This window comes from Pezoporus flaviventris, unplaced genomic scaffold (genome assembly GCF_033815535.1).
Source record: "Pezoporus flaviventris isolate CSIRO_AGI_PZ_B2104156 unplaced genomic scaffold, CSIRO_AGI_Pfla_v1 ptg000002l, whole genome shotgun sequence".
Lineage (NCBI taxonomy): Eukaryota > Metazoa > Chordata > Aves > Psittaciformes > Psittacidae > Pezoporus > Pezoporus flaviventris.
In genome coordinates this window covers 57,671,436-57,690,670 of record NW_026892550.1, presented here as the reverse complement: position 1 = coordinate 57,690,670, position 19,235 = coordinate 57,671,436, and the positions used below count along the sequence as shown (strand labels likewise).

The window sequence follows — 19,235 nt, the reverse complement described above, 5'->3', positions numbered from 1 at the left end:
TAAACAACAAAAACCTTTCACATAGGAAAAATAGAACATAGAATACATAAAGAAATCCCTGGGTAGTAAATTCCTGAAACCAGCAACTACAGTGTTTCTTGATCATAAATGAGACTGCAAACACCATTCTTTGAGAGATGGTTAAGAATGAGGATTTATCAACACATTTGTCAGGAGCCCAGATTGGTGCTACAGAAGTTTGGTAAATTAATTCTGCAAGCCCTATGCTTTGTTTGCTACTCAGCAAGAACACAGTGGATTTTCCACAATATCTGATATCATCGATGTCAAAGTCCATGTGCAGTACTAATGCTCCAATTTTGTCATCCAGCACTCCATTAACTTCCTCCACTGTTGCCATGTTTCTCCTTGTCCTGCTAGTTATTAATGATGCATTCTTGTTCTAACATAAATTTGGCTCAGCAGCAAGTGAAAAATGAGAATGCAAAAAATCTCTCTGTGAAAATATGCAGTAAACACTGAATTAAATGATTCTGCTTTGAGGAAAGGCTTTGTAGAAGGTAGTTTTACTGATAAACACTACCAGAATACTGCTAAAAAGCTGGGCACTCCAAGTCTGCCAATGAAAGCATACCTTCACAAATATGTGGGAGTTGGAACTAGATGATCTTAAGGTCCATTCCAACCCTAGCTATTCTATGATTCTATGATTCGATGTATTTCTGTGTACTGGCAGTCACAGGGTGCATTTCTGTGAAAAGATTGCTGATGTGAATTTTCCTCAGTTAAAATGTAGTTGTTAATTTATTTTTTGACAGGACTTAAAGAATCAGTGTTTGAAGACGACTTTCCCTTCTCACTGAGGTGTCAATCAAGTTTGTCAGCAAGCTGATCTAATGTTATCAGACTTCTGAAAGGATGAACTACCAGAGTAGATACCAGATGCTTATACGAGGGTGGGAGGGGTGCTGTATCACATACATGTCCAGCAGGTGGATACTTGCTAACATCACCAATTTTGTATATCAATTAGCAAAGTATTAATTCAATTATCCATAAACAGTATATAATAATAATCTGAGGCCTCCCCACCCACAGGAATATAATCTATAACCACAGATCTTTCCATAGAAAATGCCAAGAAAACAATATCTCAAATAGCCAGAAAGACTAATTTTTAAGTATGAACATGACACTGGAGCACAATTAAATCAAGGTTATCCCATTAGAAGCACTGGATTTCACAAGCACTTCTAAATTGGTCTACATAACTGCAAGTGTAGCCAAGTACTTCAGCTATTTCCATTCTCTTTTTGTCAGTACAGAAAACATGTCAAAGTTATTCAATGGGGCTGAGTACCTGAAGGAGAAGGCTGTCCTTTTACTACACCATTTTTAGTCTTTTCTTCAGAGTTCATTACTTCTTTGTAGATAAGTTCTGGAAGAGAGAATTGCAGCGGTTACAAACAGGAACCAGTGCCTATGATCAGGAACAAAACAACTATCACAAACCACAGTACTGTAGCATTCCGATGGGCATCCTAGGTCTGCTCTACTTTGTCTTCACAATTCTGACAGCTCTACTCACCTAAGACCTCTCTCTTCCATTCCCCTCCTCTCCTATCATCTCTTTTTGGAGCTGAATTGAGACAAACAGGGTTAAACGCAACACTTATTGCTTAATGCAACATTGTCTAGAAATAAAGCAGCATGGTAATACAGTGCTTTTTACTGTAGCTAAAGTTCTGATATATCATGCTGCTGAACAGTATTCTGATCTCCAGATGATACCCTTATATTTCAATGAAGCAGTGCAATCCGCACCTCCTGTGTTAACATAGATAATGCTAGCCCTCAGGACATTTCTTACATCTTCACTACCAAAGCACCAGTTTGTAGGACTAGTGTCAATTCTTCATATCAAAGGTATTCTTTTAGTTTTACGCAGATACTTGGCAGTGGGACACGGCCACTGAAATACCCTTCCCATATAACTCTAAACTGTAATTACCTTTCCATTCCTCAATTGTATGTTCTCTTTCATCCAGCTGTTTATCATATATCTGAGGAGGCGGCTGCAGGACAGAAAAAAAAGCTATTTATTCAATTGTTAAATTGTAAATAATTAGGAGTAATTATTTAAGTAAAGGTAAATTCTCTTTTCCCTCTTAATTATCTATCCTGTACATGAAAAACCACATGAAACACACTGGAATATTAAAGGGATTAACACTTCTGGACTTCAACTCTTTATGCAGAAGAAATCAATATACAACAATCTTTTAAACAAGAGCTACAGTTGCAGTTGAAATAGAACTCAGGTCAACAATGCCATTATGCTTAACACTGAGACCAGAAACCACATGCAGATTGTTTGCACTGGCAGAGAAAGTACTGTCAGAGTAACAGACAAATACCAACCCTGATTAATTAGTAGTAAGATTACTATATTAAAGTTGCCCTTTAGACATCATACTCATCATACTCACTGTTATACTACTTCTCAGATTAACTCTATTTTGAAGTAAATCTTTGCCAGAATTTCTGATCCATATTCCAAATTCCCAAGCTTTTCAGTATATATATTTTTAAATAAATCTGCTTTGCCCAGAAAGGTGTGTTTGGTTTGAGTTTTGTTTGTTTATTTGCTTGCTTGTTTGTGTGTTTTACTGTATTTTTTAGTTGATGAGTGTTACAGAAGTAGCAGATCCTGGAATTTATGGAATTTACTGAGACAAAAGCAACTAGAATTTCCAAGAGCCTAAATACCTGCTTTCATTGGGCAACTAAGCCATGTGTTGTCTCTTCTGATGTTAGCTGCCAAATACAGCAGCCAAACAAGCTTCATCATCCAAGGTAAGAGTATCTAATGAAGATTAAAAGATCCACAACTCTAACTTTCCTCTGACTTACATCTTGGGCACTTGGCCATTGCATCCCTTTCAAAACATTCTCCTGTTAAATGCAAATTTACCAAGCTGCTTTTTGATTCACTTAGAAGTTGAGAATTTACTCTCAAGACTCTAACACCATTAGTCCATTAAGCTATTTGCATACTAACAGATACAACTGAGAAACTGATGTAATATGGGCCAGGAAAATGGTATGATAGCTGAACTGGACAAATGTACTGAAAACAAAACAGCTTCTTGTATAGTGACATTTGTACTGGGCTAAGGACAAAGGAATTATGTGAAGTTGTGGAATGCCAAGTCTCATACCTGAGAAAGAGCAGAGAGAACCTGAAACGTATACCATGAGTTAACATGAATGTCAGGCCTCAGCAGGGGTACCTGAAGTATTGCTATGTCAGTAAGGTAAGACACAATCACAAAAGAAGTCTGAGTCCAAAACTAATGCATCTATTCTTTTATTCAGCATTAACAACTCTTGTTGGACCCTTCCAATGAGTTTTGAAGTTTAAGATATATTCAACCAAAATGGGTAAAAAACTCTATTGGGACTTCATGTTTCTGATGTCTCTAATATCAGTGTGTTGAAAGCTACGGAAGAGTGTGGATGAGCTCACCATTGACCCTTGGGATGCGGTAAGCTTGCTCCATCCCTCCAGCTGAGCCTGCTGCACTACTGCTTAGCTACTCAACCAGCCCTACAGCGTGTATTTCGTAATGGGGGAAAACAGAGAAAGCTGGCAAAGACAAGGAAATCCTGGGGTGTTAAGAGTTCACAGGAGATTTACACGGCCTGTCAGTTCCACTACGCAGCTGGCTCTTGGCTTTTCATGGTAGCAGTAGAGGAGGCAAGAATTTCCTGCAAGTCCCTTTCTTTCTTAAAGCTTCAGGGAGGGGCTTACAAAAAGCACAGGCTATGGGTAAAATAGCTCTTACCAAGTGTAAACACTTTTTTTTACACCTTCCATAGAAAAACAGGAAGGAGTATTTCTCCCCCAGGCAGAAATAAGAGGATAGTTTCCTTCACTGCTTGAATTCCCAAACACAAATTACAGAATCAAGAGGAACAAGCAATCAGATGTACATTCCTATCCTCAGTTCATAGAACCATAAAACCCTTGGCTTATGTGTCTTCTAATTTATTTCAGCTATGTCTTAAGCAGGCACAATTGGCTAATAGACAATAAGAAAAGTAGCAGTAATTATTTCCTAGATTAAAACATTCTGGAAATGAAGACATTTTCCAGGAAGAGAGTCCAGAATTACCTCATTTGTTACCAAACTCTTTTTCTGTTATGAAAACAAGGGAGAGCAACCAAACTGTACTTCACACACCACAGGATGGCAGAAACTGCACCTGTACAGTGCTACTGCTGTACTAGTATTTCTACTGCAGACCTTTATTTGTGAGCTGGCATAACCCGCAGCAATAAAACATGGCTCTCAGCAGGAATGCAAGAGCCAAGGGTCATAAATACTCAGTGTGATAATGACATGTATAAATTCCTCCTCTTCACACAGGCAGGATCTCTACATCTCTAAAGCTTGTGCAGAGCACAGGTGAATGGCACTCTGCTGAAAGGCTAAATCAGTGCTCTTATGCTGGAAGAAGTGAAGCTTTCCCATCTGAATTGCCTGATATAGGTAAATGAGTCCTTAAGACGTGTTTTCATTGATTCAAGGCAGAGCTGAGCTGAGAACACCACAAGTTTCAGGAATTCATTAATCTTCCCATGATTCTCATCAATCTTAATGAGAACCACAAAACTTAATACACTGTTATCAACCTACAGGCTGACCATCGATTCTTTGCTAATTTCTTTGTTCTGTTGTTTTTTTTTTAACCAGTTTCTAAAATTAGAGGGAGGAAGAGAGGTTTTTAACACAAATATCGTATCAATGGAGCAGACAGAGCAGCTGCCATACCTGGGCACCCAATTACAGTTTTGTTGCAAAGGTTGGTCTAAAAATGGCTTTGCTTCCTGACTCAAATGCCATAAAAAATGACTGATTTCATCATTATGATTTTTTCTAGGTGGATGCAGCTGCAGTATTATAGACATTCCTATAAACTGTACAGGTTTTAGAAAAGGTATGAGCTAGCATATGTCTGGATGAAGCCTAAGGGTGGCAGCATCTAGCTTCAATTTAAGGTAGCCATTTTCTCCCCAAAGATTTATCTGTAAGCAATTGCATTGGCAACAATAGCAAAGAATGGAATCTATTTTTGGATGCAAAAGAGAAGGAATTCATTAAATTTTTCTTGTACATGTTAGAATAACAACTTGTTGTTTCAGTGGTGTTTCAGTGGCTTTTCTATTTTACAAATTGATCTAAAAAATTTTTTTGCATGAAGTTTACCATTCACTGAGAATAAAAATTACCAAAAAAAAAACCCCAAAACCAAACAAACAAAAAAACACACCAAAAAAAAAAACAACAAAACCCAAACAGAAAATATCCACATGGATGTTCTTCTAAACAAAACCAAAACAATAAAAAACCCCAACAAACAAACAAACAAAACCCAAACCCACAAAAGACAGTGTTTTCATGTGGTTAGGTAAACATCAGGAGACTACTGGACTCGTTACAAGTAGTCCTTTCTAATACCTTTCTAATGGGAGGAGAGGAAAAGCTGTACACTAAGGAAAAAACACATGTTGGGGCTGATGTATTCTCACTTTCTCAAAGCAACATGGATTAGTTTGTATGCCACTGCTAGAAAGCAAAAAGGAGTGGGCTGGAGCTCACACTTGAATAAATCCTGCCATCTCTGTCCTTGCCTCTGCAGAGCTAGTGTCAGCACAATGAAGACCTTGGGAAGAGTTGTTTTCAGAAGGCTATGCAGGGGTAAGGCTTGACTCTGCATCTGTTCCGAGTCACTGTGTCTGGAGCAGTAGTTGCAAAATGGCATATAAAGCAACAATAAAATTAGCAATATATAAATGGAGGCAATGGAGGCTGTAAAATTTAATGGTGGGAGATTAAACTATTTAAATGGCTTAGATGCTCATAATAGGTGAATATAAAAATTCCTTTGTGTTTTGCTACAACCTAGACTGTGTTACTGATACCATTTACATATTTATTTTTGCAGTGCAAGATGAAGTGTACTAGTGGGCTGTTGCCAGAGGCCTAAAGTCCCTTTAGCTAGAGAGCAAGGTGTATAGGGCCACCTTGGATCTTGCTCAGGGACTCCACAATCGTCTGGCCATGATCTCTACTATGGATATGGAAAAAGAGATGCCTCTGTGCTCATTCATTACTTGGACTTTTTGCAGAGCCTTTTGTAAAACTCCACAGGTAGTGTCCATGAAAGACACTGTGGTCTGAGCTGTTTCTGAGCAGCTAGACTGTAAGGATACCATGCATCAGGAGTAAAGATTACTTGGCTACAAACAGCTTGCAGGTACATACAACAGTATGCTGGAAAAAGGTTTTGTTTGATTTGGAAAAGAAAAAGAAAAAACAGAAATGCCTCTTTCTTCTCTAACCAGTACTTCTCACTCACATTAACAAAGAAAAATTGCTGCAGAAGCTGTACTCAGCTTCCATAATTAATCAGCTATAAATGGATAGATGTCACTCACTAGAGGGAATATCTGTGCAAATAAAGCAGAGCTGTAAACTTCTTTTGTGATACAACAGATGGGAAACATGGACTTCTAAGCAGAAAACCAAACACTGTAACTGATCACTAAAATATCCCTGCTGCAGATCACCAAAGAGTTTAGATACAGTATCTTTACACAAGGGGCTGAGCAAGAGAAGAGAATAACAGAAAAGAAGCACAACCTGACAGCCTTGATTTTGCTATGAAGTGTCACATGTAGTGAAGGTGACACCACCTTTGAAGTGGTCACAGAGCTCTCCAGAAGCATTTGTCCTTTGTCATGGATGCTGAGCGCTCACAGGAAAAATAAGAGATGTGGTTCTTTTCTTTTTTTCTCATGACAAACTATAAAGATTTAAAGTAATTGGAACAGATTGTATGTAACAGCTGGTCACAGATAGTTTATACAAGGCTAAGGCAATACAGCAGCAGTTTCTATCCTGGATCTTGGACTGAGAACGACAAACTAAGTTCTGCTCACAAGCATTGTAGGAAACAGCATCAGACTAATAAAAGATAACACGCAAATTGGCATGCAGAGAGAAATGAATGATAATTCACAGCTCAGCCCCTCACGGGTGGTTCTAGATGCAGCGATATACCCCAGTGAAGTGTAAATCCTATGCAAATAAAACCAATTATCAAAGCAGTGTGAATTCCAGGAAATAAATACCCTGGAAACCTATCACTGTTGTAAAATTCTGTCAACATCAAGATATGCTTAAAAGGGATGTTTTCAACATCTGATCTTTCCTTTTTTAGGAAATCTCTCTTCTAAGTGATGACATATGTCAGATAACAAGCAATAACTGCAGGAACAGTAGAATCTAAGAAGAATTTTGAAACCAGTTAACAAAAAATGTCAGATAAGTATGACAAATTTTGCTACTAGATTTGCTCCTATGGGATGGAATAGTGGAATAGTACTGTTCCCAAGCAGGAACCAATATGAGATCACACAGATATTCAAAAAGTTCCAAAATGAAGTCATTTATAGGTGAAGAAAAAAAAATGTACAAGATAAACTCCTAAATGATTGCCCCTAAATAGAAAATATACTTCTAAGATCACATCTTCCTGAAATGTACAAGCAAATCACATTTTGGCCAGAAACCACTTAGTTATTTTTTAATGAAAGAATGTAATAATTTTAAAGTTTAGGGGAGGAATAGAAAGCAGCCACAGTCTTGCATAAAAATATGACATTGATAACAATAATAGGTATCTCTCATTCAAAATGATTTCTAATGTCAACAATATGTAAGGAATTAGACTGGAGAGAAGGCAGCTCAAGCCAATGCAGTCCTAGCGAGCAACTGGCGCAAGTTTTATGAAACTTGATTTCAGAGCCACCTAGAGCCACCAGGTGGCAAAGCTAAAAAATATTCTAAACCATGTATCTAGGAAACCATTCTGTTGACATATAGGCAGCATCGCATAAACATAGGGGGAGATGTGAAAAACTAAATATCAGATTTGGGATTTATTCACAGATGATCTCAATGATGGGTAAGAACTTATAGCAACTTCAAAAAAGGCAGCTGTGTAAAAGAAAATGTCTAAAACATAGCATTTTCAGACAAGAAAGCAGAAAAGCTAATATACCATCAGGGAAATACTAAGAGTATCTACATTAAACAGCATATTCTATATGTGGAGGCAAGAGATGTTAAAAATGTCATCTTTCCTAAAAATAGAGCAAGAGCACTTGGAAGGAGAAAAGGTATTGTATGTGTCATTTATTCATTGTAATAGCCCAAATGCTGTTCTGTATGTAAAGTAAATATAGCACAAGGGTAATACGCATAATATTTGTTTAAAAGCGGACTCAAGACAGTTTCTACATATAAGATATAGGAAGAAACAACCTTTAACTGAAGTATAAAACAGAGAAGTAAGGTTTATAGGTTCCTGTTCTGCTCTTCTGATTTTACATTAGATTTCCTGCATAATATTAGCAAATAATACTTTTCCCCTTTGAACTCTGGTTTCCCTATGTATAACTTAGGTGTGACGATTGATAACAGATTTCAACACTTCCTAAAATCACAGAATGGTTTGGATTGGGAGGGACCTTAAACATCATCCAGTGCCAACCCCAAACCCATGGGCAGGACCACCTTCCGCTAGACCAGGTTGCTCCAAGCCCCACTCAACCTGGCCTTGAACACTTCCAAGGATGGGGCATCCACAGCTTCTCTGGGCAACCTGTCCCCGTGTCTCACCACCCTGACAGTGAAGAATTTCTTCCTAATATCTAACCTAAATCTCCCCTCTTTCAGTTTAAAGCCATTTCCCCCTTGTTCTGTCACTACATGCCCTTGTAAAAAGGCATGTAAAAATCTTGGGAATTCCACATATTCATAAACATATGTGTATATTAGCATATTTAAAAAAAATTGTAGTTATAATTGGTTGAATATAGAAATTACCTTAACTGTAACACTATTCAAATTAATTTCAGAGCAAGGATGCTCTACCAAACCTAACACTGTGGCTTTATTATAAATGATACTGCAACAAGCTGAGCAGTCTCAGAAGAAGTGGCTAAACAGGTTAGTATGTTAGACATAAGAGTTTTCGCTAAATCCAAAATGTAGCTTACCCACTCATTCTGCAGGTAAGCTTAAAAACCATGCAAGGCCTGTTTCTAAATATAAATCTCTTAATTTTTTTCAGAGCTATGGAGGGCTTTGGATGTGGTTTGCTTTTATGCTGAAGTCTGTGGGAGAGTCACAGTGTTGTTTGTGTAACCTCCTGCTGTTAGTGAGTAGCAAGTACCACATTTAATAACATCTTCTTCTCTGTATCAGGGAATCACAGCATGGCATTGAAGGTTGACCAGGAGAGTTTAATGCTGTTACATACTGGTGTAAAGGGTATCACATTCTTACCATTTCCCATTTGTTTTATAGTCTTTGTCCATTAGAATGAGACATAATGGTTTTATTGCCCCCTACAGCCTGTGAAAGACTATAAACTTTTAATAGACTTAATAAAAAGGAACTGTAAATGTCTCACTAGTCTGCTTTTAACAGGGCAGCACAAGGCTATTTTGTCTAATACCCTCACATTCATAATGCTGTAAATCTGGGCAGATTCAGAGAATCATTATCTCCACGTTAAACTCTGACATCAAATTCTCTGCTTATTCCCAGTGCTGTTTTCAGTGCTCTTCATGGTCTACTCCAGCACACACTGACATTTCATGACATTGCAACAGATCACTTAAAAAGTCCTGTCACTTTCAATGTGTTACCTGTCCACTTAGGCTTCTGTACCAAATGAATACAGTGCAACAAATGCCTAACCATTTTGATGAAGCCATTTACTGGGGAGAAGGAGCTCCCAAGTTAACTAAGTTAACTAAATCCCACCCAACTGTACACTGCTTGAAAAAATCATTTAATATCTCTGTATCCTAATTTCTGTCCTTATCAGGGTCTTGTCAGGTTCCCCAGCCTGCACACTTGCAGGGCAGTCCATGAAGAAGAAGAAAAGTTTATCACATACAGATACCTTGCTGTCTTGTAAAGAGCTAACAGCTGATCAGATATCAAGTGCTCAGGCAGAATTGCTAAGTTTTAACACAGACACACCAGTAAAACTTTCTTTCCAGTGTAGCAATAACTACCCCTCATAGGGGCACTGCCTTGGTTAGTAGCAGTCCCAGAACCTCAGGACATTCTTTTGAGGAAGAATAGAAAGCCACCAATCATCTCCCATGAATCTGTTTAAGAAAGTTACTCCATCATTGAGACAATGCCAATGAAAAACACAGACTGAGTGCACTTCAGCAGCTAAATACATGAGTTAAGTTTTCTCCAGAAAATAATTAGTAAATGATTCACAGCTAGCCACTGAAGGTGTGTCAGCATGAACAGGTGGAAATTTAGAATTTAATAAACTGTTAATTGAAAAAAATAAAATAAAGAAGAGTCCTCCAGTTTAACTTTCCCTCTGAAAATGAGAATGGAAAAATAATGAATTTAAAGGCAAGCCAGGCTCTTTCTACAGTTCTTAGCACTCTGAGAAAATACAATGAATATTTATTAATCCCATGTTCTTCTATTTGGGTTACACCGCACACAGTCTGAACCTGCCTGTTTTTTAACATGATACGGTCCCATGAAGGAGAAGGGTCTCTGTACCCTAGTGTGATTGGGGTCAAAGAAATTTGGTAACACATCACTGTCAAAACACTGAAGTCGAAAGTATTGGTGTCTTTCTATAGTATATTATTGACAAGGTATAGCCTGTTTTGGAAGAGAAAACTTTGAAGCTAAGAGAGATAGAGAAAGAAGCTCAGGATGTTGATGTTCAGCTCATGTTAACTACACAATAACTGCAGGAAACAAGGTGAGTAAAGGGAACAGAGGAACTGTATCTAAAATGCAGTTCAATGATGCAAACTTAGACAATATTGAGCTGTTGGAAGCTCAAGGTGCTATTCTTTGAGGTTCAACAGGATGAATGACAGCTTGGTTTTCTGCTGCTTTACACTTTCTGTAGTCATTTACTAGGCAATAAAATACAGACAACAGTGAAAATGCAAAAAATGCGATTTGACAGCATGTGGCATAATGCTTGTACAGGTATCTATGGTGACAGGAGGTGCCTGTGAGACTAATACCTCAATGAACTAGAATATAATTACTGCAGGCTTTTGAAAGCTAGAGAGCTCATTAGATTCCCGTCAATTCACCTGGCCAAAAGTATTATTCCTGTCTTACAGTCATGATCCAGAGAAAGGATGTGGTTTATTATAGATTATTTGAGGACTGTATGCTACAGTCAGAAATTAAATCATTGTCTTTTCAACCGTAGAAGTACCCCGATCTCTGTCTGCATAAGAAGACAGTAATACAAGGTTCAATATCAGCTGTAATTCTAGTTGTGTGTGGCAAGTTTCTCCTTCTAAAAGGGCAGCTTCATCATGACAAGAATTCTACTTCAGTCTGAAACACAACTAAAAGCATATGTTTTGGGCAAACAATTACATCAAAATATCCACTGCACCAAATTCCCTTCCTGTTCTGTGTCAGAAGTGGATCCCCATGGTTAAATTCACAGGCAAAGCACATCTAAAGAGAGAGACAAATCCGAGCTCTGACAACAGAGTAGATGATAAGGCGGAGTTAAGAAATCCATGGAAATACAACAGAAGTGTCTGGGAACGGAATGACATCTTTGAGAAGGATGCTAAACTAAAATGTACGTGCCAGCTGGTAAAATATTTCAAAGTATCAAATGTTTGAACGTCAGACTGATAAACTTTCTTCTTGAAGAAAACCAAACAGGACATAAAAATTAAAGGCTATCTATAGCAGAACCATCCCCTGTAAAGCACTCCTAAGTAACATACTCTGTGAAATTCCTGCACATGTGAAATCCGATGGGGTTTTGTGCATTTCATTTGCTTTTGAAGTTTACTGCACTTTCAGGACCACACACTGAATTGGACCATATAACTAAACAGCAGTGATTTAATTTTGCAAGGGTCAACTCTGTTTCCTGTTGTGGTTAAGCAAGATCTCTAAACCTTTTGAAATACACTGTTTTCATACATTTAATACATTGTATTACAGGGAACAACTGTAAATTTGTACCTATAGCTGTTATGTCACTGAAGTGCCTACTGACTGCACTTATTCTTGTTAAAACCAGTCTCATCAAGGTATGTGGAGAGGTGTCTAGAGCATGACAAGATCGTAAGAAAAAATCCATTTCTGTTTGTACACAGTGTACATGATAGAGAACATTGAACCATGGCTCAAGAAAACACATGAACTCCTGCTTCATTTTAAGGAATAACTTGTATCCTGCCAAGATTTTTTGGAATCCTGACTTCAGGACTTTTTATTGTTTTGTTTAATTCTTCTCCTCTCCACATATATCCTTAAACACAAACACAGGAAGCGGTGTTTTCTGTTTTCCACAAGAAAAGGTTTAGAGAGAAAGACAGCATCTTTTGCCAGACTGACTTACATAGCTAACAAAACCAGGTGAGCTACTAGGTTCAAACCCCTTTCTTCATGTGATCTAGAAGAAAGCCGAAAATGGCTTCATATGCTTGAAGTGATTCTGCTTCTCTAATCTCTTGTCAGTTCATCTAACAAAGAGATATCTCCTGTCCCTACAGATCTCATTTCATGTAAATCCAAAGACCCCCACAGTCACAACATTGTTTCTCTATAGCACGCTCGTTATCAAGCTGCTGTAAAACAGCAGGAATCTATGAATCATATTTGCATTTAGTAATCTGAAGTAAGGAATCATGCCTCACTTACCGCCTCCACTTCTGCCGGGTCATACCAGACATTAATGTATGGATGCTGTAAGGCTTCATCTACTGATATTCTCTTGGCTGGATCAATGACTAGCATCTTTGATAAAAGGTCCCTGGCTTGGCTGGCTAGAACAACGAAATCAGATAAACACAGTATTAGTACAAAACAATCACTGCCTACAGTGAAGGGTCAATTGGGTTAGGAAAGTAACAATGACACAACGCATTAGAGGCAATAATGTCAAGCCTGCAGCCTGGGATCAATACATAATTGTATAGAAGTACCTAGTAACTGCTTAAGTTTTGTTTGTCCCACATAACAAAGTTTAAATCAGTGGGATACATCATCCTCCATTACTGAAATGCACAGCCTTAAATATACCTTTGTATTTTATGTTATTTACCTGATAATGTAGCCCATTGTGCCTGTCAGGACACAGGCTCATCCTTCTATTACCCAAATTGTTTCTACCATTTAGAGTTTGCAACAAATATAAACTCATGTGAAAAAATTACAACAACGTATATTTCTAGTGTTACTATCAACATAATATTCCAAGCTCTTCCATGCTCAAGATTATTTCTTGTGTCAATGAAAAAGAAAATGAAGGAAAAAAAGAGATGTAAGTGCATAAATATTATTAGGCTGAGTAAAAGTAATATCTAATTAAAACATTAACATTACACTCTGGTGAAATACTTAGGTAGGGCATGGATGATACAGTGGCACACAAGCAGATTTTTTGTAATACACTGGTTTATATTCTGTGACTATATCTTGAAAACTGGCATCCAGTATGCTCAAATGCACGTGCTTACTGTATCCAAAAGATAACAGCACTGTTTAACAGCAATTTCTAGTCATTAGCTCCAAATCCAAGAAAATCCCATTATTCAATTGTGTTGTAGTAAGCATATAAAATTCTGTGTATCCAAAAGCATCTACTCAGACCTTTCAGTTCCAGAGCCAAGACAGCAGTCTTACTATGAAACAGTTGTTAATTGAAAGAGTATTCTAAATAATGTAATGACATGCAAATTGCAAGCAACTGAAAACCTTTACATGCCACAGTAGTAAGAGGCCCCAAATATTCAAGTGGTGCAGAACTGGTACACAGTACAAGTTTGCAGGGTGCCAGAGCTGTGATAAGAAATCCTTTCTATACTAAACACACATTCATCTCTTTCTAGTTAAGGTCGATCCCCTGTTCAGGTAAAACAAGACTTCAATATATGATTAAAACCACTGCAACTTATATTTTACAGGGGTATATCTCATCACACTGAAAATAAGTTGGTGCTCTAATTCACATATACAAACAGACTCACAGCATTTTTCTAAAGAAATCCACCAATAGCAGACATTAAACCCCAGTTACATGGCTGATAATTGCTAATATCTTTTTATTGCCTAGTAAAGGTAGAGCCATGAGGCAGGAATCTGGCTGAACTGATAATTTTTACCTAAAAAAAAAAAAAAGTGCAAGCACTAACATCTTTCAATGAAGTTCTAATGTTTCTTTGCTTGACAAGTTTAAGAATAAGAGTATAGGAACACCTCAGATTCTCATGGTCAAGCAGAATGGCCATAGGGGTATGCTCAACGCATCAGTGATAATGTATGTTCCCTTGGCTGGCTAAGCACTGGGGCCTCCAAAAATCATTTCTAAAAGCTGCCTCTCAGCTGAACAAAACCCATGCAGATATTTGTCTCTGCAACTAACTCCATTAAAAGCAAATGAAACTAGAGAGAAGGAAAAGTGACCAAAAATCCCCACTTCATCGCACTGTAGCTTTTGACATCTGAACTGCATCTCTTTGTCATACATACCTTTGAGTTTGTTGTGTTCTGAGTCAGCTGGGAAGAGAGAGTCTGGAAAAAGTTTGGGGAAAGTGAGGCCAGCATACTTGGGTCTGTTCTCAACATAGTTCCGTACTGTTGGCTGCAGCTTCTTCATGAATTCTGGACAGGGTGTTCCCAGCTGCTCAATAACTTTATTCCACTGATCAATATCTGAACATCCATAGTTAAGGAAGACAAAACACAACCCCCTATGTAGTCTCCTGGCACTTCTATTTGAGTGTTCTTTGGGAATCCTCAGAGCTATTTCACTACTTTCATAACATCTTTACAGTCACTATCTTTTTTCATCATCATGTCTCCAGGTCCTATGGCGTCCAAAGGGCAAAACTCTTTTTCACAATTGTACCTACCTGAAGGAAATGTGTACTCCTAAAACCATCACCACCATAGGAAAATACTCAGCTTCCCCTTTGAGTCAGCGTTTCTTATAATTTTTACTTTTAGTTGCAACCCAGTGACTTGCAAACCCTTTTATTAGATGCAAGTAATTGCCTCTATGTCACTCTGGCCACATGGGCACAGCAAGAAAGAATGACACGTTCCCCTGTCTCCTATATTCAGTCTATGGGGACTGAGAGACTAAGCTGGTTCAAAGGAGTTCTGCACATGACGTAAGTCACCCTCAATTTGTCTGCTTTATGCTTGTATTTTCACTCTCTCCAATAACCTTATTATTGTTAATTTTGCTAAACCCACCTAATCAGCAACCCCTCAAAAAGCAATTTGTTTGATTTTTATGAGAATGCACTAGGATTAATTTTCTATAGACAAATGATGCCTCAGGTATAGAGAGATGTTTCCCTTCAACTGCAAATGTGATGGCTGTACTGCTGAACAATTACTGACTAATAAGAAACAGGCTTTCAGGCTTAAAAAAAGAAACGGTAATACAGCAATTTGTACTGAGTTGTTTTGTTTCATTTTGGTGTTCAGGTTTTTTTTTAGCTTCCTTCACCATTGGGCACCTGATAGGTGTTATGTAGCTCTTCCAGCCATGCTCAGAGTAAGCCTTACTGCATCAAAGAAAAAAAAATATTATTAAGCAAATATGTATAAAATCAGTACCATCTCTATGTCACACTAACTTGCAGTGGTAAGAATCTGATGACAACATAAAAAAAAAAAAAAAAGAAGAGTGCATACAGCCATGGGTGCATTGATGTTAAGAACTGTGATGAAATGAAGCTTCATTAAGAACATTTTGGAAATAAAATATTTTTGAAAGACAAACATCAAAGCATTTCAGCACAGAGTTTTTTAAAATTATTATGAGCAGTTATTGTCATAAGCAGCATTAGTATTTGGGAAATTCCTCCACACTTGACACAGTTCCTCACAATCTGGGAGAGAAATTAGTTCTTCAGAATGAAGAAGGGGGGGGGGGGGGGGGGGGGGATGCAAATCCCATCTCTTTGGTGCAGAGGCAATTTCAGATTTAAAAAAAAGTGTTTTAGATTAGGGAACTGGAAATGGCATTTTCACAAACCTTGAAAATTCAAGACAGACTTAACTTGGGTTCACCTGAACTGCTTTATTTTAACAAAAATCAAATAATTAATTTAAAATTTGCAGCTTTGCTTATCAATGTGTTTAGAGGAATGCTGAAAGAGTGTCTTGCATGGTTTTAATTTCAACTGAAAAAGGTTGCTAGAAATAGCAATGGTCTGTAAAGATTTTTTTTTAATATCTTTAATTTTAAATCTAATCAAAGATTTATTATTCCCTCAGTCCCTCGCACACACGGACTCCATAGGTTGTATTTATTTTGTATTGTCTATGAAAAGCATCTTTTTCTCAACAGAAAACTAAGGAACTGCAACAACAAATTTATCCAAGACTCAAACCTTGAATTAAACAGTTTATGCAAGAATAAAGTGGTTTGACATTTTAAACCTGTATTCAGCTTGACACACCTCACTGTTTGCTGGCTGGACTATTTCAGAAGCAGGTCTTTCTGAGGAACTTGAAAACAGAGAATGCGTAAATGCTTTACAAACAAGAACAGAGAATACATAAATGAAGTTGCAGTTAGTTGTGCCTAGAGAAGATAAATGGGTGAGAAAGCCAAGGCATAAAAGCATCACTGGGAACATTACCTGTGCAGGTTGAGTGAAGGCCATTTGATAAACAGGGAGGACCAAATAGACTTGCTTCAGAGCAGACATCGGAAGCTTATGCTTGTGCAGAGCAGGTTAACCATCTCTTAGGCATTTAATGAGGGCCAAAAAGAGGGAGATCTTGGGGATTATAGAATGTTGCTGGAGTTGGACATGTTGAGAGGGAAGATGTAACAAGATGCTCTGAATGTGTGTGATAAGGGAAAAAGAGTTAAAAAAGAATAAGACCTGTGTGGTAGGAACCAGTGTCAATAGCGAGAAGGAGAACCCTCAGAGCACAGGTCAGTGCCTGCTGGACACATTTCTTGAGAAAGGATCTGAGTAAGAGACAACAGACAAGCAAGCTACCACCCACAACTGGAAAATTTTAAGTGATGGAAGAAGCTTCATGAGTCATCAGTGCAAACATGACAGCCAAAGCCAATGGAGATGGCAGAGACGCCATGTTCCACTTCTTGACTTGCCTTGATTTGGAGGACAGCACTGGGGCTTTTGCAGGCCTGGCTTGTTCTAGTAACAGGAACAGCAAAAACTATGCACAGTGAAAGCAGGTGGAGACATACCACTTTTCAGCCAGATAGACATACACATTCTCTCTCTAGTATTGTTTCTCCACTTACCTAGGCCTTACAAGCATTGGATCATATTCTGAGGTCCAACACGTGAAAGCATGCAAGAATGTAATAATGTCCATGCTAAATACAGGTCTGACTCCATTTCATTGTTATGTTTTATACAGTCACTGGTTGTAACACATCTGATAGTGAGAGGTTGTATTGATCATGGTATGAGATTTAAAAAAAAGTTGTTTAGAAAAAAATCTGAGGTCTTGAACTGAAGCAAAGAGAAGCACCTTTTTTTTTAGCTGGCAGTCTGAATTAACTTCCACAGTTCTGAATAAAACAAATGTCACTGCAGAACAGCCCTAATGTCAGTCAAAACCCACTCTAGGTTACGTTAGCCAATAAGTGATTGTGACTATAGACGTTATTTGCACACCAACTGAAAAATTGGTACTATGAGTTAATGATCATGTGACTCCGACAGAAATTTCCCAGGCCAAAAAAAGGTTAAACTATATTTGACTGAAAGGAAACCTTAAACTTCTGCAAACAAAAGACCCCGTTTTAACCCTTAAAGTGAAGCAAATGTTGGTCAGACTGGAAGTTGGAAAGAATTCCAGCTGAAAACTCCGGAATATAATTAAATGTCTGCTTTAAAGCTATTTGAATCACATTATCTGTCCATTGCTCCAAACAGGATCAAGGAAAATGTGTCAACTATACACTGTAGCATCTATATTACTTAAGACAGAAGAAGGGGTCTAACCTGGATTTGTTAGTTTGTCCCTGACGCTAATACTGTGGCATTTTTAGTAACATTAATGTAGCCATACAAAGTTCCATGTAAGAAACTATTTAACAAAATAGTGCTGAAATAGTTCTAAAATCATTGAGTGAGGTTCTCTGGTTGCCTCAAGGTTCCAAACCACCTTTTCCATTTGCAGTCTAATATTGTCTTAAGGATTGTTCTCCTTTGTTTTCTAAATGCTTGGTTATTTACATGGAAAACAATCAGAATCTGAACTTTAGATCAAGAGACATATTTTCCTAAGCAAATGCACAATTTTTTTAATGGGAAACCAGTATTTTGAATGCACAATGGAGTATTTCTATTGGAAAAAAAAAAGAGATTTCACAGTGAAGTCATCTGTTTAGAGGTACAGGCTGAAAGTTTACCATTATTTTTGTTTCTGCTCTCATTGCATCAATACATACATTGAATCAATGTATGTCAGAAGTGTGAAGTAAGGACCAGTTTTCTTCCTTCAGTTGGCTTGCAGTCTTCAGTTAAATTTATGCAAATATTCAAACAACTAAGGAAATGGAGCTTGTCTATAAGGGAAAAGTTCTAATACTTCTCTGCCTCAATCAGAAATATTAAAAATATTTCTATATTTGCATAAATTCATAGTTTGTGATTAAAAAATGAAATTTAGATGACAAATTATTGTCTTAACCTATTTATGTTGAAGAGGAAGCTTTCTAATTACTCTTGCTCCTTCTACACATAAATACATCCTTAAGTATGCTTCTCTCAAGTTCTTATGGCTCATAGTACCAGCTGATGGAGTTATGCAGCTGTCCAACTCCATGACTTGTCTGAAAATAGAATCTTGTTTACAGAAATGCTAAGCATTTTCTATGCAGATTTAAGCAAGAAGGTGTCATGAGGTCATCAATCCCAGCAGGCTGGGTCTGCTTATACAACTTTCTGACTGGTTTTCAGCTGCACAGACAGACATAGGGGCCAGAAGTGCCGAACTCTTGACAGTGGCTGTTCAGCAGCAGGAGAGAGGTGGTGGTGGTGAATGGATTTGGAGAAAAAAAAGCAATGGCATCATTTTCTGTTCACAGGCATGTCACTCATGGAACAGCAGAAGAAAAGTGGAGTGGTACATTAAACATAGTGCAAA

At 37.8% G+C, this 19,235-nt stretch overlaps 1 protein-coding gene across 7 annotated transcripts in view; it reads right to left on the bottom strand.

Moving 5' to 3' along the window:
* LOC133283235 (mitogen-activated protein kinase 10) overlaps positions 1-19,235 on the bottom strand; it is a 149,816-nt gene that overhangs the window by 6,478 nt on the left and 124,103 nt on the right. For all 7 annotated transcript variants that reach the window (XM_061479882.1, XM_061479911.1, XM_061479920.1 and 4 more), the window contains 4 exons: positions 14,610-14,792; positions 12,780-12,904; positions 1,973-2,036; positions 1,322-1,399 (listed from right to left, as the gene is read on the bottom strand). In XM_061479882.1, coding sequence (XP_061335866.1) covers positions 1,322-1,399; positions 1,973-2,036; positions 12,780-12,904; positions 14,610-14,792 — 450 coding nt within the window. The remainder of the gene's footprint in view (positions 1-1,321; positions 1,400-1,972; positions 2,037-12,779; positions 12,905-14,609; positions 14,793-19,235) is intronic.